Source organism: Odocoileus virginianus, chromosome 5 (assembly GCF_023699985.2).
Source record: "Odocoileus virginianus isolate 20LAN1187 ecotype Illinois chromosome 5, Ovbor_1.2, whole genome shotgun sequence".
Classification (NCBI taxonomy): domain Eukaryota; kingdom Metazoa; phylum Chordata; class Mammalia; order Artiodactyla; family Cervidae; genus Odocoileus; species Odocoileus virginianus.
The window spans coordinates 45,047,702-45,068,412 of record NC_069678.1 but is presented as its reverse complement, the minus strand read 5'-3'; the positions used below and the strand labels follow the sequence as shown (position 1 = coordinate 45,068,412).

Here is a 20,711-nt window from a genome sequence, read left to right as displayed (position 1 = left end):
TTTTCACTTGATTATATGATTTACCCTTATATGTGACTTCAAAAAATTATATGTTATAATTATATCTGAGTATAGCTTATTAAAATCAACTTTGAGTTATACTTTACATACAATAAAGGCAACTGTTTTAAGTGTACTTTTTGATGAGTGTTGACAAATGTACACTCGTTTAATCAACTGCTTGGTCAATATTTCAACCACCTCAAAAGGATCCTTTATAATCTTTGATAGTTTTTTCATATTCCCAGTCCCAAGCAACCACTGATCTGTTTTATGTCACTATAATTTTGTCTTTTCTAGATCTTCAGTTGATGGAATCATAAACTGTATGCTGTTTTTGATCTTGCTTCTTTTATACAGTATGATGTTATTGAGATTCATCTGTTTTGGTGCCAGCACCAGTAATTAAATCATTCTTATTGCTGAATTTCCATTATAAGGACACATTTTTGTATCTACTCACTTGGTTAGCCATATGTTTAGGTTGTTCCCAGTTTTTGACTATTACTAGTCAAGTTGTTAGTTTCCCAAGTGGTTGTACCCTTTTATATTCCTAACAACATTTAGGAACCCTTTTATATTCCTTAACAACAAGTTTAGTTGCTTCACATTCTCACTAGCATTTACAATTGTCTTTTCAAATGCCTTTTTCTTTTTAGCCATTTTGGTGTTTGTAATGGAATCTCATTTTGGTTTTACTTTTCATTTGTATGGTTGCTAAGTTACATTTTGCTGAAAACTGTTCCAACTTTTCATGTGGTTTTTGGCTATTCATATATCTTTATGTAAAGTATCTGCTTATATATTTTGCCCATTTTAGTTGAGTTATTTGTCTTATTATTGGATTATAGAAAGTGAAAGTGCAAAAGAATGAAGTCGCTCAGTCGTGTCCGACTCTTTGCGATCCCATGCAGTATAGTGTACCAGGATCCTCCATCCATCGGATTTTCCAGGGAAGAGTACTGGAGTGGGTTGCCATTTCCTTCCCCAGGGGATCTTCCCAACCCAGGGATCGAACCCAGGTCTTGCGCATTGTAGGTAGACGCTTACTGTCAGGATTGTTTATATACTTCTGATACGAATCTTTTGTCAATATGTAAGGGAATGATTTCCCTTAGTATATGACTTTCTGTTCTATTTTCTTAATGATATGCTGAGAGAAGGAAAAGTTTTAATTTTGATAAAAAGTCCTCATTACCCAGCATCAACAACATCTATGTAATCTGCTTTCATTTATTCCTCTCACCTTTGTATTATTAAAGCAAACCCTAACATTACATTATTACTATAAATTATTTAATATGTATCTTAGACTTTAAGAAAAAAAATACAAGCCATTGCCATACTTTAAAAAATTTTAAAAAAATTAGGTTCAAATGATAAAAAGGAGATTTAAATTATTTAATTTTTGTAAATTTGTTAGTACCTAGTTTGTTTAACCAGTACACAAACAAGTTCATGTACATCTGACTGATGCATTGCTCCTACAGGAGAGAAAACATTTTCCTTCTGCCTTCTAGGTTTTTGGCTGGTCTAATAACCTCCAATTTAAATTCCATTCCTCCTGTTCTCTCCCCCCCCCCAATGATTTTCTGTTGCATCTTATGAAAAGAAACACATAATATTTGATTGTCTTTCTTCATGCTCTTAAGATTGATTAGGTGGTTTAGTTATTATCAGCCTATTCCAGCATTATAAAATTCCCTATAGTTTATTTTCCCAGTGTGCTTAGCAGCCAACTTGAGTGTATATATCAATTTAAACTTAGTTATATTGTGGTAACAAATCCCCAGAATCACAGCAGCTCTAAACAGTAAAGTTTATAACTCCTTAACTCCACGTCACCTGAGCCCCGACTTTGCTGTGCTCCCTACCATCTACTCCATGCTGTTTTTACCCCGGGACTCAAGCTAGTGGAACTTGGTACAATGCTGGTCGGCTGCCAGAGGCCCTAGTTTTTCCTATACACTCTCTTACTTTTCTTCCCCTTCCCACTCACTGTAGCCACTACTCAGAAATGAATTTGACAAACATAAGGACAGATAATTATATTAAAATCCCATCCACAGCACTGGCTATGAGTGAGACTCCAGGTGGTTCTCCTATGGGTCAAGTGTACTTATTTTCAGGAAATATGTTGAACAAAGCATATATTATTTCAAGTATGCAAGAGTATAGAGAAAATCATAAACATCTGTGTACCGTCACCCACTGTGCCACATCATAGCATTTCACCATATTTACTTCAAATTTGGAGGAAAGAGATGTATATAATCTCGAATCCTCTGGGCCCCTCCTTCCTGATCTGAGGAAGAAGGGGGTCGCCATCATTCTTACTTTATTAAAAGCATTAGTAAGTTTTTATTTACTGACTTTTGCTCTACAGGTATGTGCATTTAGCGATTACTTTTCATATTTTAGGGCTTCCCTGATAGCTCCGTTGGTAAAGAATCCACCTGTAATGCAGGAAACCCTGGTTTAATTCCTGGGTTGGGAAGATCCCCAGGAGAAGGGAAAGGCTACCCATTCCAGTATTCTGGCCTGGAGAAGGCCAAGGGGTCACAAAGAGTCAGACACAACTGAGTGACTTTCACTTCACTTTCATATTTTAACATTAATGATTTCACACTATAAATATAACTGTACATTTTTCATATTTATGCCCATTGATATGTGCATCTCTTGTTCATTCATTTGTTCTAAGAATGCACAGTTATTTAACTATTTATTTAACTATGCCTGTGATAGATATTTTAGTAGCTTATGCTTTCTTGATGATACTAGAAAAACTGAGAGGAAATTTTTTTTATGTCTCTTACTCATACTTTATACTTTTCTAGATACATATGCGCGCACACACATGTACACGCACACACACACAAACCTGGAAATAGTTCTGGAGTGATAGAGCATACCCATGTTTAACTTTACTAAATACTGCCAAATTGCTTTCTACTGCTTTACCAATTTTACACTCTCACCAGTAATATCACTGTTCCCCAACACTCTCTTTGCCAAAGTTCTATTATTGATATAAATCTTGTCATTCTAATAGACCTGAATTGATCACATATTTTAATTTGCAGTTCCCTGATTACTTAATGCGAGATACTTAATTTATTGGGTATTTTAATTTTCTCTCCTGTGAATATGTTGTCCACATTTTTCCTATTTATCTATTTCTCTGTAGGTAATGCATTCTGGAACAGTCTGGAAACTAATTCTTTGAAGATTACATAGCTTGCAAATGTTTATTCTGTCCGTGTCTTCTCTTTTTTGCTTTGTATATTAATATTTTGTTTTAAGGTTGATACTTTTGAAATCTTGCTTTAAAATACAGTGTTTTTTTTTTCTTTTGGTACCCTGACCAAGAAATTTTTCTCTGCTTTGTAGTGATAAAGATTTTATACTTTATTTAGAAATGAAAAAGCTTTGCCTTTTTGCATTTGTGTTTTTAATCCAACCTGAAGTTTATTTTATTTATGATACTAGTGAGGGCACTAATTTTATTTTTTTCCATATGGATAATCAGTTGTTTCAGCACTTCCAAAACATAATCCATTCCTTTCCCCAATGGTTTGTCAAGATATCTCTGTCACATATCAAGTTTCTGTACATGTTGGGAGTGTTTGTTTTACATTGTTGCTGTTGTGTGTGTGTGTGTGTGTGTTTTTAGTAATATTAATATCTGGTGAGTTCTTTCAACCCTGCCCCTTGAGGAATCGAATTCCTCTTAGCTGCTTTTTGGCATGTCTCTTCCATGTGCATTTTAAAATCAGCCTGTCAGTTTCCACATACTCAAAAAATTTTTGTTGGAGTTTTTTATTAGAGTTATACTAAGTTTGTAGATAGGCTTTGAAAGAAGTGTCACAGATTTATCTGTTGGAGTTCTCCCAGATTGGAGCAGGATAGAATTCTCTGTTATTAGGTTTCCTAGAAAAGTTATATATTTCTCCCAATAATGTCTTAAACTTTTTAAATTACAGGCTTATTTTAGGAAATAAGCTTATTTCTATTTTCCTAGGCTTATTTCTAGGAAATGTACACTATTTCTATTGTAAATAATATTTTAAAAAATTATATATTCTGATTGTTTATTAGTATACAGTTGATTTTGCTTATTGCAGCTTGATAAATTATGTTCCTTCTGATAGTATAGTCTTCCTCACATTACTATGTAGTTGACTATATTTTCTATAAATGATTAACAAATTGCTTTTTCCTCCTAGTCTTTGTACCTTTTTGTTATTCTTGAATTACTGTCTTAGCTAGGTCTTTTAGTACAGTGCTAAATAAAACTTGTGATAGGGATCATCCTGACTTTTAAAAATATGCTTCTAGTTTTTCATCATTTTTTTTCTATAGGTTTGGATACTAACCCTTAACTGATAATTAAACCTTTATCTAGGCAAGGAATTTTTGTTTTATCCTTCTTGTTTTATAAAGATTTTTTATACTACACGAATGTTGAAATTTGTTGAATTCTTTCACTTAATATTTTCTTGTTTCTTAATTTGGCTAAAGACATTAATGTGTTTTCTAATGCATTAATTTATGTATGCCTTTTTCAGTTAAACTCAATTTGTTTAGGATATACTTAGCATATATGTATAATTAAATGTTTTACATACTTTAAATAAGTGAGAATATTCGGTAATTTTTCTTTTTACTGTTTTATACATCAAGATTATTTATATCTTATGAAATGAGTTGAAAAACATTTTTTTAATACTTACTGGATCAGTTTGTTAAAGATTCAGTATATATTTAACCATGAGTTCATTTTCTTAAGTGATCATAAACTGTTGAATTTTTATTTTAGTCAGTTTTATTTCTAGGAAATTTTCCCTTTATCTTTGTTTGTAGTATAAAGTTGATTATTGCATCTCTGCTAAGATCTATATCATTGGTCCTGTTTTTGAAAATTCAAAAAAATTATTTTTACTATTGACATTATTTTAAGTTAAATGAAATCAACTCTTTGTTCATATATATTTGGGATATTTCATGAATGCTTAAAAGATTGCCTCTACTCTGTCTTCTGTCTTGTTTTAAGAATAATTAATAATTGAGAACCCCTTTCAGTGTGAAGAAGAAGGAGGTATATTTTAGATGTGTTTATTTTGTCATTCATCTTGTCTCCTTCAAAGCATTACCCACGCACATGGAAGTGATCATCTATATACTCACCTGCTTAATCTTTCTAAGCAAAGTATCTCAACCAGCTTCTGCAGCAGGTAGAATTCTAAGAGTTATAGGTCTATCATTATAAACTTATATTTCAGGTGCTTGACATGTGGCCTCGTAGCTTATAAAAATCTCTGTAATTTTATGATTTCATATTTATAGTTGAATCTGTAAGTATTTTACAAAAGAAAGTTGAGAAAGATTTTTTAAAAATAGCATCCAAGAGTTACTCTATAATGGTATGAGTTCGTTTTCCTAAAAGGCAGTAAGTGAATTCATCACACTCTGTGTGTATGTGCATGTGTATGCACATACAAACACATGTATACATGTTTATCTAAGTACAGAAATAGCTATTCAAGGATATATGCCATCAGAGAGGGTAAAATTTAGAGAAAAGTATGTGGACTGTATTTACTGAATTATGTGTTACTTTTAAAAATTCAAATATCTGAAATATGAAATGAAAATTTTTCCATCCATTTCCTTTCATTTCATCAATAAATGGCACATTCTGATTACTAATATGAAATAGTTTACTCTAGTAGAAACAGTAATATTTTTCATTCTTTTTAATAAGTGTATGCTGCAATAATACTTTTTTGTTCTTTTTAATAAATGTATGCTGATATAAAGTACTATAACTTTTATTGGAATGATAGTAGACAAAATTTATGTTGAGAATATTACTACTGTATTTTTTAAGCAGAGTGGAGCAGTATTTTTTAAACAGTCTTGCTGATCATATAAATATTCTTAATGTTTCTTTATTGACTTGACTTGATTTCCTAACATGTTTCCTACTGTTCCTACCTCATTAGAATTTTTGAGCTTTGGATCATACTGCAATGGTTGGCAAACTTTTTCTATAGAAATCCAAGTAGCAGTACACATTTTAAGCTTTGCAGGCCGTGTGGCCTGAGCTGCAAATACTTAACTGCTGTAGACAATATGTTAATAGATAATTGAGTCCCAGTAAAACATTACTTACCAAAACAAGTGGCCGACCAGATTGCCCGACTTGAGGATGTAAAAATTGATCACTACTAGTGAGAATTAATGGGAAGTATGAACATAATGCCAGACATAGACATTTTCTCATAAATAATGCTATGCTGGGCAACTACTTTTAGAAATTATAGAAAACTTATTACTGAAGAATTGACCTATGTAATCTTATGTATTAAAATACATTATGTAGCAATACATAGAAATAGATATCTACATGCAGTAGAGGTATTCAAATTTTATACTTCTTATTGTGTTTAACCATCACCAAGTAATGGTCACTGAAAATTACTTTAACATAGAGCCATAAAATAATTTTGTGATATTTTTGTTTAACATGATTTCTGTGAAACTTTGATAGTTGTGTGCTATAAATCAGACGTTTCATATTCATAGGCCAAAAGACTAGAATTAGTTGACAAAAGATATCTAAAACTCTAAAGAAAACTTTAAAACGATTACACCAAAATTTTTAAAGTAGTAAAGTTTAAGACCTCTTAGAATAGTTTATTTTTTTGTTCGTAATTTTGTTGTAATTGAACACTAAAGTTTTTAGAATAGTAAACAAGGAGAATAGTGGTTTCTGTGCAGTTTGCCTTTTTGTCGGTGAACATAAAGAATGCCCCTTTGTTCTCCTCCTTTATCTTTTACCTTATCCAGTTCTGGAAGTTGCAGTCCTCAGCACAGAAGGACAGGTCCAAGACTTTAAATTTCCTCTGGGCATCAAAGGAGCAGGCAGCTCAATCCAGCTCTCTGCAAATACGGTCAAACAGAACAGCAGAAATGGTAAGATGGAGCAAAGTCTTTTAAAAACTGAGGTTTTTTGTTTAGTTAAACCCGTTAATTCTAAAATGCTGAGTATTTGACTCCTAATATAACAAATAAGGCTTAACATTTAAAAGCAGATTTGAAATAACACCTACTCTTTCCCAGTAAACTTAATCTGAATAAAGATTTAATGAAGATTTCATTTTGTTACTTTACTGTGTCTTATCTTATTCATAAGCATATTTTCTGTAAAGACATATGACTGTTTTTACCTTCCTAGGTCTTGCAAAGTTGGTGTTCATCATTTACCGGAGTCTGGGACAGTTCCTTAGTACCGAAAATGCAACCATAAAACTGGGTGCTGACTTAATTGGTCGAAATAGCACCATTGCAGTGAATTCCCACGTCATTTCAGTTTCAATCAATAAAGAATCCAGCCGAGTATACTTGACAGATCCTGTGCTTTTTACCTTACCACACATTGATGTAAGTTACGTATGCTAATGAAGTAGTGGAAGGTTATAAAACCAGTGAGGACGGAAAGCAAAACCGACATGTTGTGGATTGAGAGAAGGGGAATGGAGAAGTGGCAGAGAGGAAAGAAAAGACTTCCTATTTGAATTTCAAATGTTGGGCTAGGTCAGAGACACAAGTTTATTTAAGTCTGTGAACATAAAATTAAATGAGCCTGGTTCAGTGATTATTAGAATTTAAGTGTATTCTTAATGAAAGCTAATTCAGTAATCAACAGGAAAATGTAAATGCCTGTAATCTGTTTTAGAATGAAAATTAACTCTTACCTTACCAGCATGATAATAGAGTACTAGGACTCTGCTTTTTTCATGTGGCAGATCTTTTTGGTTTGTTTTACTGATTGTATTAACACACATTATCAAGCAGTGTTTTTTTTAACGATAGAGAATTGAAGAGATGTGATTCCTCTTCTATACCTTAGGACGCAAGTTAGTAGTTAAATAATTGCACTGTGTTGGAAGATTGCAGAATTTGGCTGTAGTTATAGTGGAGTGAATAAGTGGGCATAGATAGCCATGTAAATCTCCAGGGTTGGCAAAGAACAATACATTGTGTGGCTGTTTTCTTCTCATATTTTCTGTAGTTTGCTTCACTCTCTTTAGAACCTTGACGTACTAACTATAGGATTTGAATCATCTCTATTGGTCCCTTAGAACAAAAATAGGCCCAAAATAAGATGGATTTTTAAACACTTGGTCCATTTAGAATTTATCAGAGCAAATTTTGTCAGAAAAGAATAAATGAATTTGATGTACCGTCAGTATGTAAAATCAGAAGATGAAAATTGTAATTGTGTAAAATGGGTCTTTGGTAATTTAGAGTACACTTTAGAGTGTTTCGGACTATAAAGCCCCTTTTAAGTTAGATATCTGCCTTGTATAACATAGTCTACAATTTTGCTGATGAAAAACTTTATAGTCCGAAACATGCAAAAGTTTAATCTAAATTACCTTTTACACATATTAAACAATTGCTATTGCCATCTTAGAGTATAAAATCCTAATTTTATCTTGTCATTTTATTTCCCAGCCTGACAATTATTTCAATGCAAACTGCTCCTTCTGGAACTACTCAGAGAGAACTATGATGGGATATTGGTCTACCCAGGGCTGCAAGCTGGTTGACACTAATAAAACTCGCACGACGTGTGCATGCAGCCACCTAACCAATTTTGCAATTCTCATGGCCCACAGGGAAATTGCAGTAAGTATTTGCACTTCTAATTAGTAGCAGAGAAAAACCTCAGAGATTCAAAACAGCTTGTGTAATTGTCCCTTCTTTGGGTGCTTATCATAACTAAAAAGCAAACAAAGTAATGTGGATTTCTAATTGTTTCTACACTGTCCATGTATTTTAGGCAGTTTCGACACTATATTTATTGTTACTTCTCAAAATCATGTACTTCATAGACTTGTTCTAAGTTTTTCCCCTGTGGTCAGGTGTTAAGCAGAGGCGTCAGGGATTTAAAAAGCTAACAGCAATAATAGATTATATAAAAGAGACAGAGGCTTTAAATATTAACATGCCCTCCCCATCTTAAATGTTTGAATCTCATTTCAAAACTTTTCTGTAAGTTCCCAAGCACTTTGCACACTCGATAAGACTGCAGATTTTGAAAGATCAGAAAGACTTCTGGGATATTTTAGAATTCATTTCTTCTTCTGATTAAGAGAACAATACCCAGAAGATAAAAATATTTTAAGAACTACAGCATGAAAACTCTCAGATCTACTATGTATTTAACTCTTAGTATATAAAATCTCAAGGAGAAAATTAAAACTTAAAATATGACTTATTTGTTAGTCTGGAAATTCATTAAAATGCCAATTATTTTTAAATAAGTATTCTTTATTATAAAATGTTTTCTGTGTTTATGTAGGTAAAAATTTCAGTCATTTTCTAAGTAGAATCTTCTACTTTCATAGATCATTCTTTGAATATAAAATTCAATAAGATAGTATTGAACTGTTACATGATTGAAAAAAAATTTGTTTTCACATTGAGCCCCATTTGAACACACATGAATATTCAGAGTTTAGTATTAAAAGACAAACTGTCACATGTGTAACTCATATTATATTTATTTAATGTAACATAAGAATACTAAAGTCCTTCATATTTATTTTTTTTATTTTCAGTACAAAGATGGAGTTCATGAATTACTCCTTACAGTCATCACCTGGGTGGGAATCGTCATTTCCCTTGTTTGTCTGGCTATCTGCATCTTCACTTTCTGCTTTTTCCGTGGTCTACAGAGTGACCGTAATACTATTCACAAGAACCTTTGTATCAACCTTTTTATTGCTGAATTTATTTTCCTAATAGGCATTGATAAGACAAAATACATGGTAAGCACCCCTTCCATTTGTGACCTTGGATCTCTGAAAATTATTATTATAACAAGTTATCCACATACACTGCTGTTAATATTTGACCTTATAACTTAATATAGTTGACATGGCAATATTAAAGGATAATTTGTAATAAAAGACAACCCAATCGTAAAGTAATATTGTGGGTTAATTCATTTCTTATATTAAGGTACAGTTGCATTGTTCTGGGTTTTAATAAAACACGTAATTTGAGTAGAAGAATGCTGGGGACACTAAAATGAAAAGATAATATTAAATTTTTCATTTTGTTTACCTAGTCATTCCGACCAGTGATCATTTCCTCATAATCTGAGCAATTTATTCTTTATCATGAGGTCTCAATGTAAGAAAGATAACTTAGTTAATGGTTTACACCATAGAATGAATTGGAGAATGCTCCACATATGACAGGAAAATGATGTTAACTAATTAGAGCTAGTATATTTACCATTAAAGCAAAATTTTTAAAATTCTATAATAGAAAAAAAGTAGAACTTATGTTTTTGGGAACAAATTTTCTAAAGATTTTTAAAACAATCTACAAATAGAATATTCAGATTTTAAAATATGTAATTCTAGAAGAGAAATTAATGTTTTCTTATTTGCGTTTAGTTTTACTAAAAATATAAATGTCTTATAATGATATTTTTAGCACATCTAGCATTACACTTCATAAGCATTGAGTCATATTTAGCAGTACTTTCACTTATTAAAATAAAAGATTTTTAAGAGGCAGTCATTTAAATAATGATGTATCTTAAAGACACTATCAGTGAATACTATATAGTTTTGGAGTGGTCTGTTTATATTGATGTGTTCCCTTTTGGGTTTTTGCTTCTTTCCTTATAGATTGCATGCCCAATATTTGCAGGACTGTTACACTTTTTCTTTTTGGCTGCTTTTGCTTGGATGTGTCTAGAAGGTGTTCAGCTCTATCTAATGTTGGTTGAAGTCTTTGAAAGTGAATATTCAAGAAAGAAATACTACTATGTTGCCGGTTACTTGTTTCCTGCCACAGTGGTTGGAGTTTCAGCTGCTATTGACTATAAGAGCTATGGAACAGAAAAAGCGTAAGTAATTGCAAGTGACCTGAGTGTTTTTCAAGTGAATAATTTTTTTTTAAAGCCTGTTAGCTGTCAGTGAGGGTCCCTGACAGACTAAAATAGCATCTGAAAGCTTTATTGGTAAGAGAATGGGCATGCCGTGCACAAATTACAATCAAGTCTTTTGTAATTTTCTAGGTTCAGAGGATTTGTACTCTGGCGAGGCAGATTCTAAATTATGGACTTTCTTTTTAACACAAAAGATTGACCTGAAACAAATTGAAAAAGTAAATAACTTTTTAGCCTTAGAAAGATATTAAGCAAGAAATTCTTCTGAACTTAAAGCATCTGACAGGTTTAACTACTCAGTTTTTAAGCTAATGCTTCATTAGCTCTCTTTGTGCAGCCGACCCTCTAGCTAACTCTTGTTTTGAATTGTGACAGTACCACATTCCATCCCATATGTTTTACTTTGATAATATTTTATCAGGCAGTTTGAAAGGATTAAAATAAGTGACTGTCATTCATTTATAAAAAAAAATACAGATATTTATGGAAAGTGACAGAAGGTAGACATAGCCATGTTTCTAAGGATTTTGTTTGCTAGAGGCATGAATTTGCCTTCCAATTCTGTTTATTTTTTCCTTTGATAAAATTAGTTATATAAAGATTCTTTGGACTAAAAAAAGCTTTTTGACTACACAGATGATGAAAGACAAAAGAAATTCGTTGGGGATTCAATGTTGTATGAAGAATGAACTACTAAGTAAAATCTGTCTTAATAAGTTTATGCATCATTTACTCTAATAATGTATGAATTCTATGCTTGGATTATTTTTCCCCCCTAGTATCCATCCATTCCCAATTGAGATGTTATATTTGTGATATACTGTTTTACAACAAACATTACATCTGAACACTTATTTTATTCTTATCCTTTGTGTTCCAGATGGGTGAAACATTTTAGCTCAGATGTAGATCTGGAAGGCAAATTTTGAAGATAAGACCAATGAGACAATTTGGAATGCTGAGTTTTAAGTTTTTCTTAGTAAATTGAGAGGTTTTAATTTTTCAGGATTGGGGTGGGAGGTTATTGTTTTCTCGATACAATTATGTATGTCTTTATCAGATTTAAAACCTGAAATGAAGAACAGTAGTTTGAGGTAAATAATTACTACTCTTTAAGTCAGAGCCAGCTCAATTATTAAAATTGTTCTTGTCCATGATAAATTAATTTTCAGAGGCAACTGTAAAGATAGTTTTGCTTGTTAGATTTTTAAAATTCTGTCTTACTTGTGATATTGAGGATCCACTTAATGTTCTTTTCTTTTCCTAATAGTTGCTGGCTTCATGTTGATAACTATTTTATATGGAGTTTCATTGGACCTGTTACCTTCATTATTCTGGTAAGCAGACTCTGCTTTTCTTTCCTTTTTATTTTTGCCGTTTTAGCTGTACAATGGAAGTAAGGATAATTTGTTTTACTGTTTCTCTGTCTATATATGCAAAGATTTTATTAACATGTCTAGCTTACAAAAGAAAATAATTATATTTTACCTATGATATAGTTATTGAGAGTTTATATATGTGCTAATTAGTACTATTTCAGAAAACCCTCTTTCTTTTAAGAAGTACTTTTTTCCTCATTTGTAATTTAGTTTGCAGAAGTGCGATGTCATAATCTTATATATGTATATATGTAAATGTATATATAAAAGCCATGTTAAGATTGTATGATTTGAAAGTAGTTTGAGAATTAGAAAGGAATAATACGTGTAGCATATTCTGTTTTTGACTAGTGAAGTTTTTTACTAAGAGGTTTAGTTTAGGTAGTTATGTCTCCATAATCTATAGTATTAACTCTGCACCAAGCCTGTATAGCATTTATGAATTAAATAAATGTTTTATAGAAGTAAAAGAAAATTAGGTTAATGTTTATTATCATATTTCTAATTAGTAATTTAGTACTTTTAAATAAATTCCAAACCCAGATTCTTTTTAAGGGACAAAACAGTTATTTTTTTTAAGCTTACAGTAATAAAATAATACTAAATGAATTTTAAATTCATTAGAAATAAAATTATTTTTCTGACTTAAAATACCAAATGCACATATTGGTTTCCAAGAAATTTTGTTTTAAAATGAACTTAATACAACTTAAGTAAAAGACATTAAGGTTTTTTTACTTAAATTATCGCTAATCAAATATTTGAAATATAGTTGAAATTTTTATGAAAGCTAAAATATTTCGATTTCAGTATTTAAAAGCTATTCACTCAGTTTTAACATCATGCTGTTATAAATAATGGTTTCTGACTATTGTAAGATTGAAAATGAAGCATAATCAACTTTATATATCATCTATGCCTTTTTATTTCTATTAAGGTTGTTTTTTCTATAAAAAAGTGACACAGTAAGCTTATTAAGATATTTCCTATGGTTAGTAGTATTATAGTTACTAGTATTTTAATAAAATTAAGAAAAAATGTTAGTAGTTCAAGGACACTTAAAACTATCTCAAGTGTATATACTTTTGTCCTTAAAATGAATCATTTTATACAGTTACTTATAAAAGTAAAATGAAAATTTGAGATGAATGCCTGTAGTAAGCACACCAGTAAAACACTCCCAAGTGTTCCTTGGAAAGTTGATTTCTCATCAGAGTTATTCAATCCAGATGATTGCCCCAGTGTTTATTCTTGGTTTACTTAAGTTAACACAGCCTGAGTCTATCTTGATTTAAATGACAAACAGCTGAGTTGAAGAGGCATGGTCCTCAAAGACACAGGCTTCTTTTTTCCCTGAGCTGTTGGCCAAACATTGATACCTTGAAAATTGTAAAGACCAATGTAGGGATATTTGATCTATACATCTGTCCTACTGCAGTTTTTCTTTATTTTTCATTTTTTTTTATATCAGAAGATAAATACTGACTTTAGAATATTAAAAAACTTTTCACATGGCAAAAGGAGTTAATGTTCATTTATCCTCAGCTTCCAGCAAGAAAAGAAGGATGTTTTATTATGTTGCCCATTTATAGTGAGAGCCTACTATTATTTTATAGCCCTATCATTATTATCTTCTACCAAATCATTTATATTGAGATGTGAAGGGCTTTGGGGAACAGTGTTCTCAACTTAAAAAACAAAACAAACAGCAGGTAGCAGTCACAGTACAGATCCTTGGAGTAATTCTCCTTCAATTGCTTTGCCCTCTAATCGTCCCAACATAGAAAGACAAAGAATTGTACTGAAGTGTAAAACATTATCTCAAATGTAACCTAAAGTGAGATATATGATTTTTCAGCACATGTTTATTAATGTGTGTGTGTATATATCTCCTTATGGTGATATAGGTCATTTAAAAATCAGTGCAGACACAGTTTAGCAAATTACACAAAATAAATTATATTGTATACTACCCTTTTAAGGAGTAACAAAAAATACATATTGATATTCCTAGAAAGCATAGTTTTGTATCTCCAGCTTTCTGAATTGAAATCATGTAACTTTAGTAGTATTAAATAAGTGTACACTTTTCATCATTTTCAATGAAGGAAAAAAAAAACATGTTATAGGAGATAAAACTTCCTACTTCTGTATTTCTATAGGATGTCTTGCCTACAGGCACTAGAGTTATTATATCTATGAGAAAAGTGCTTGTAAGTAATGAGCAGTGGGAAACCATTAGTATGCCTGAAATAGTTTAATGAAAGCTTGGATCATGACACGTCAGGAGCTGTTCTTATCATTTGGACAGCTCCATCTGCATCATTAATAATTAATTCAGTTCAGTAAGAGTTCAGCTCACACACTCATTTAGAAGTCTTCCTCTGAGAACACCTCCCTGGCTGCTAGTCCCAGGGAGAAATAGGTTTCTGCTTGGCTAACAGCAAAGATCTGGAGATACAAGTGCAGTTTTAGAGTTGCATTTGCTAGGTAGCAAAAGCTCTAGGGAGGACAAAAAGGGTCAGAACATGTGCAGTTCAGTTAGGTTACTTCAGAGTGGTGTTTCTGTTCTTCTGTCTTATCATATCCATGTCAGCACTGCAAGCTGTGGAATGAATTTTAAGCTGCTAAGCTCAGACGGATATGATTCAGTTGAGCAGGTGGATGGCTTTAAAACAAACCGTGCACTTCTGTAATCTATGGTACCTTTTTCTTTCTTTAAACTTCTTTGTATTTTCATGATCATCAGTGTGAGTGAGAATTAGCTAATCCATATCATCAAGTAGTGATGAATTTTATCAGCAAATTACACTGGCAGAGTGTTTTAGCAGTAATTTATGAAATTATTCTGGGGGGGTAAGGAGGATAGTATTATTTGTTATTAGAAGAGAAAATGCCCTGTTTAGCAATTTAACACTTTCTAGCTGAAATTCTTTTCAATTTGCTTTCACTCTTTCACATAGAATTCCATTAAGAGATACCTATCTGTTTACCTGTGTACACACATAGAGAGACAGCAGAATTAAAATCTGATTAATTCCTGGATGAGTTGCTTCATCTCCAAACTTAATCTTCATTATGGACATTTAGGCTGGTGAATTAACATAAAACATGTAGCACAACCCTTTTACCTTGTACTTACTAGAGGCTTCTACATGAATGATTAGCGACATATATACCAGCTCTAGACAAATCTTTATGTACATAGCTGTAACTCCATCTTTTTCGTTTCTCACTGATTCATAACACCTTTCAACTTATCCCAAAATACTGAGTTTAAACTTAGTAGCATTTATGTTGGAAAGAAAAAGAACATGAGGTCAAAAAATGGTTTCATTGGACTTGAAGGGATAACAATAGTCGTTGGATGGTGAAGATAATTCTTCTCATCCTTTTTGCCTGCCTTCTAGTGGAAATAGGGAGAAATCCTCATTGATGGTTGTGATTTCATTTGTTAAATGCATAAGAAAGGCAGGAAAATAAATCAGAAAGAAAAAAGCGATGAGAAAGAAATCACATACTCTAAGCAGAAACATAAAAAGCACAAAGGTATATGGCTGGAAATAGCCATTTATGTCATAGGGAAAATGCTAAGACAAAAACACCGAGTTATGTCATTTGAAACTAAGGTTGTCAGTCTTCAGGTGACTGTTTTGAACAATAGATTTTGTCAGAGATGTTTCTTTTTGCCCCTCTGTTTCTTGTTTTGATTCACATAATTATATTTTGAAAGAACAAGAGTAGAGAAGAAAAAATCTATTGAAATGTCTTATTATACAAAATTATGACTTATTTGAATGCATTGCCTCTTGAGAAAGATCATAGGAACAATTTTTATCAATGACACTAAAAATTAGCATTTGCAGTTTTAGACACTGGAGAAAATACGAGAACTTTAAATCAAAATTTTAAAAATTTGTTTATACTTCAGTAAATATTTTGTTTAATTTCAGAAAATATTTCACTCATGTATTTTGGTGATAATGTATTAAAATGTTCAATTCTTAGATAGTAGACATTTTTTTCCAGAAATAATATATATTAGTGATTTTTAATGTGGCATTGAAGAAAAATAGTTCACACTTAGCATTTTTGCTTTTATGATTCACAATGTCTTGCATGTCTTTTTTCATAATTTGTCTTAAAATAATGATATTATATCCTGTTAAAGATACCATTGCCTCATTAATTGTGTATCGTCACAATTCAAAGATTAAATTAGTGTCAGATTTAACTAACTTTCTTAGCAACCTGACTGCTAGTGCCTTGGCTAAATTTTTATCTTCAGTTTCTGTAAATTAGAGAATTCACAGGCACTTGTGAAAGAATCTGATACAAGAATTCTACTGTGGTTTTATGATTATTTTTCTAGGATTTTAGATTTTATTTTTTAAATAGACTCACTTTAGGAACACCTTTTGGAAGCAATTTTAAATAAGTTAGAAACAACAGGTTTTTTTCCCCACTAGGATTTTATTGGTTTGTGTGATATTTATCTGTATGTGCATATAACTAGCACAATCAGGTTTAAGAAAACAAAACTATTCAATGTACAGTTTGGCTAGTAGGAATAGTGTGTGGGCATTTTAGCCATTTGCTGATTATGGATGGTAGTGTTTTGCAAAGGGAATGGAAAATTGGTTATTATGGCAAGTCCATCAAATGGGAATCATTTGAGAAGCACACCTTCTTATGTCATTCATACAGGATTTTATGTATTAATTTTATGTATTAATACTATATCAATTCATTTATCATCTCTTATTGAATTGTAATTAGATTACTCTTTAGAGAAGTGGAACCTTTTAAAAATTTACAAAACTCTTTGTATAGTATATCCTTTTTTTGCTGGAGATTCCTAATTTTCTGAACCAGAATAAACTGGCCTATTTTATTGACAAGATTGGGCCATGGAGCTAGAAGACAGTATATTGAGTCTCAGCATTGACAGTATATTAATAGAAGCTATGTAGTCTTTGGCAATATACTCAACATCACAAATTTGTAAAATAATCAATTCAGTGGGTTTCCCAGGTGGCACCTAGAGGTAAAGAACCCACCTGCCAGTGCAGGAGACCTAAGAGATGCAGGTTCAATCTTTGGGTCGAGAAGATCCCCTGGAGGAGGGCATGGTAATCCACTCCAGTATTCTTGCCTGGAGAATCCCATAGACAGAGGAGCCTGGTGGGCTACAGTCCACGGGGTCTCACAGAGGTGGACACAACTGAAACAACTTAGCACGCACGCACTTCTGGAATAGGATTATAGATTTTTGGTGCTGTTTCTTTTTCCCTGTAATTTTCTGTATTGTCTGAACTTTATGTCGTGTGCATGTTTGCAGCTAGGAAGAAACACTGAACATGTATACATTAAGAAACCCTCAGTAGGGGAAGGGGAAGAGAAGGGGAGATGTTTTTTAAGGAGTAAATGAAATATGTTTTCTGTGGCAGTTCCAAATTGGTTAGTTCTATCTTAACAAGAAAAAAATGTCTTTGTATCATATTTAAGCTCTATTTTTACATAGGTACACTTCATTTTTATTTCAATTTTATTAGAAAATGAGCTAGTTCTTAAATACCTGATTTTTTTTTTTGCTTGGTTTTTCTTCATTGAAAAATATGTTTGAATGGATTCACCCCCACAATTTCACATTTTCTACTCGTTTTCTTTTTATGGCATTAATACTCGATACATCCATATTTTTTTACATTCACATTCTTTTCTTTCCTTGTATTAGTAGTTTTGACATGACAGTGGATAATATCTTTTCTTTTTTTTTCATTTATTTTTATTAGTTGGAGGCTAATTACTTTACAGTATTGTAGTGGTTTTTGTCATACATTGACATGAATCAGCCATGGATTTACATGTGTTCCCCATCCCGTTCCCCCTTCCCACCTCCCTTTCCACCCGATCCCTCTGGGTCTTCCCAGTGTACCAGGCCCGAGCACTTGTCTCATGCATCCAACCTGGGCTGGTGATCTGTTTCACCCTAGATAATATACATGTTTCGATGCTGTTCTCTCGAAACAATATATTTTCTTTCCTTAAATGTACTACTATTTTATTCCTGAGGGGATAATTAATATGCTTAGAAAATAATTAGCTCCAAACTGTGGCCCTTTGTGCTTTGGAAAATTATTTAAGAAAAAGTGTGAGAGTGGAGGGGCAACCCTAAGTCTGGAAGTTTGTAATAAATAAATGATTTCATCAGGATGTTCAAAAAGAAGGGTCAAAACGTTTAAATGATTTTGACTTTGAAGCTGTTAAGGCAGCCATTCTTACCTAAGAGTTGTAATCAGTTTGTTTCTTTAAATGGGTTTTGGTTTGTTTGTTTTTAGGATATGTAGAGTACTTGTTTTTAATCATTCCTAAATTGCCCTGGTTAAGGCTTACTGTTATATAAAATAAAAAATAAAAACATTGCTCATTTTGTCTTTACAAAAATTATAGAGATAACTGTACCATGATTCTTTAAAAACCAAATTAAATATTTATTGTACTATCAGAAAAATCTCCCTAATTTCTCAAAGGCAATAAATTGTGTCTTACCCACAATACAATAAGCAGGTTCTTATGTAGAGCAGTAAGGTCAATAAATATTAGTTGAATGAAATGCATGATACTGTAATATCCCTGAAAATGTAAGCCTTTATTTATATATGACTAACTGGACTTTATAACCTCCATTCAGAATACAAAGCTAGAATTTTTTTTTTTACAAAATTATTTACTTTTTCTCTAGGCCAATATTTTAAGAAATTAATTTTTAAGTGCTTTTTTAAGTGAAGAGCTTCTTTTGTCTTCAAGTAATTAACATCAAACAATGGAATGCTATCTGCCAGCACTTGCAAATTATTCCCATTAACCTCATTTTAGTCCTTAAGAGGAAATTCTACATCTAAGAGAAATAACAAGGTGCAGTAGACAAAAGGACTGATATATGGCTTAGATTAAAGCTTTTGCTGTGTTCCTAAATTCATTAGAAAGGACTTGGAAATTTTCTTTATTGCCTTACATCATTTTTCCTAATTACAAAATCAGAAGTAGTGATGTATGAGTAAAATAGTGTTATCATTTTATCAGATGGTTTTGTGACTCAGTAAAAATTATGTTACTGTGACAAAGTTATGTGGATTATTTACCACTAAGGAATTGCTTTTGTCTTTACATATTTCTAAATATACCATTTGTGCTTGCACTTAATCACAATGCTCACAAAATAACTTCATTTTGTCTTTTTGGGGCATAAAAATGGAACTGCCTTCACTCCGTGCAGCATTCTGCCAGGCTTCCATAGAAGCAAATGGAAATTACATATCCCTAACTCTTCTCAATCGAAACACACCCCTTTTTCTTCTGAAGTTCATTTAGGTTGATTCCCGGACTGTTCTTCCATGTCAGGTTCCATCTTCCCCAGTTAGTAATCGCTGCATAACTGAGTGTTTGGAGGGACTCAAAACAGACTTTCTTTAGAATTTACCTACTTGCATTCAGTGTAGAGACATCGGGAAAAAAGAAATGATGTCCTTTAACACTTAAATAGCAAATAAATTTTATTGTTTAAAAGTTTATCTTAGTTTATATAACCAGGGACCATATTTCATAAGTTATCTCATTTGATCCTTAAACATTACCTTACAAAAGGATTGTTCAAATCTTATTTTCCTCATTTTATCAGTCAAAATCAAGAACTAGACTCTCAACTAAGTTTTAGGGTCCCAAATTCAGAGATATTTCCATTATAAACTGCATAATGTAAATGCTCCTTCTAAAGAACTCACTTCATATTTTCATTAGATGGTGTTTAGCCCCGGAGTACCTCTAGCTAAAGACACTAGGCTTTAATTTATTTAGTCATCACCACATGATACTTATTTAATGAGGTTGCAATTTCATGTCAAATGATCTATTAAAAAAATCAGTCATATATGGCCAGAAAATTTTTCGTGTAGACTCAACTTGATCATTGCCTAAGTAATGATAAGTAAACTAAAATTGAGTCAGTGTCTACCATATACTCATGTTATTGATATTTAACTGCATTAACCCATTAAGTATATTGTAATAATGTATTTAACTTTTTCTCATAGTTATCTAATTCTTTCTTTATTTGTTGTAACAGCTAAATATTATCTTTCTGGTGATCACATTATGCAAAATGGTGAAGCACTCGAACACATTAAAACCAGATTCTAGCAGGTTGGAAAACATTAAGTAAGTATTTTGTATTTTAATTTTAGTGCTTGACAAACTAAGTGAAAGATATTCTCCACAGCGAATCCATGAATACCATCTTTCAACTGTAGAAATTATTCAGAATGAAATTTTACTGATCAAGTTTGAATCTC

The 20,711-nt window shown here is 31.9% G+C and overlaps 1 protein-coding gene across 35 annotated transcripts in view; it reads left to right on the top strand.

Annotated features, from left to right (window-relative positions):
- ADGRL2 (adhesion G protein-coupled receptor L2) overlaps nt 1-20,711 on the top strand; it is a 662,542-nt gene that overhangs the window by 629,648 nt on the left and 12,183 nt on the right. For all 35 annotated transcript variants that reach the window (XM_070467841.1, XM_070467840.1, XM_070467843.1 and 32 more), the window contains 7 exons: nt 6,856-6,981; nt 7,244-7,449; nt 8,527-8,700; nt 9,636-9,845; nt 10,719-10,939; nt 12,252-12,318; nt 20,486-20,577. In XM_070467841.1, the coding sequence (XP_070323942.1) occupies nt 6,856-6,981; nt 7,244-7,449; nt 8,527-8,700; nt 9,636-9,845; nt 10,719-10,939; nt 12,252-12,318; nt 20,486-20,577 (1,096 nt within the window). The remainder of the gene's footprint in view (nt 1-6,855; nt 6,982-7,243; nt 7,450-8,526; nt 8,701-9,635; nt 9,846-10,718; nt 10,940-12,251; nt 12,319-20,485; nt 20,578-20,711) is intronic.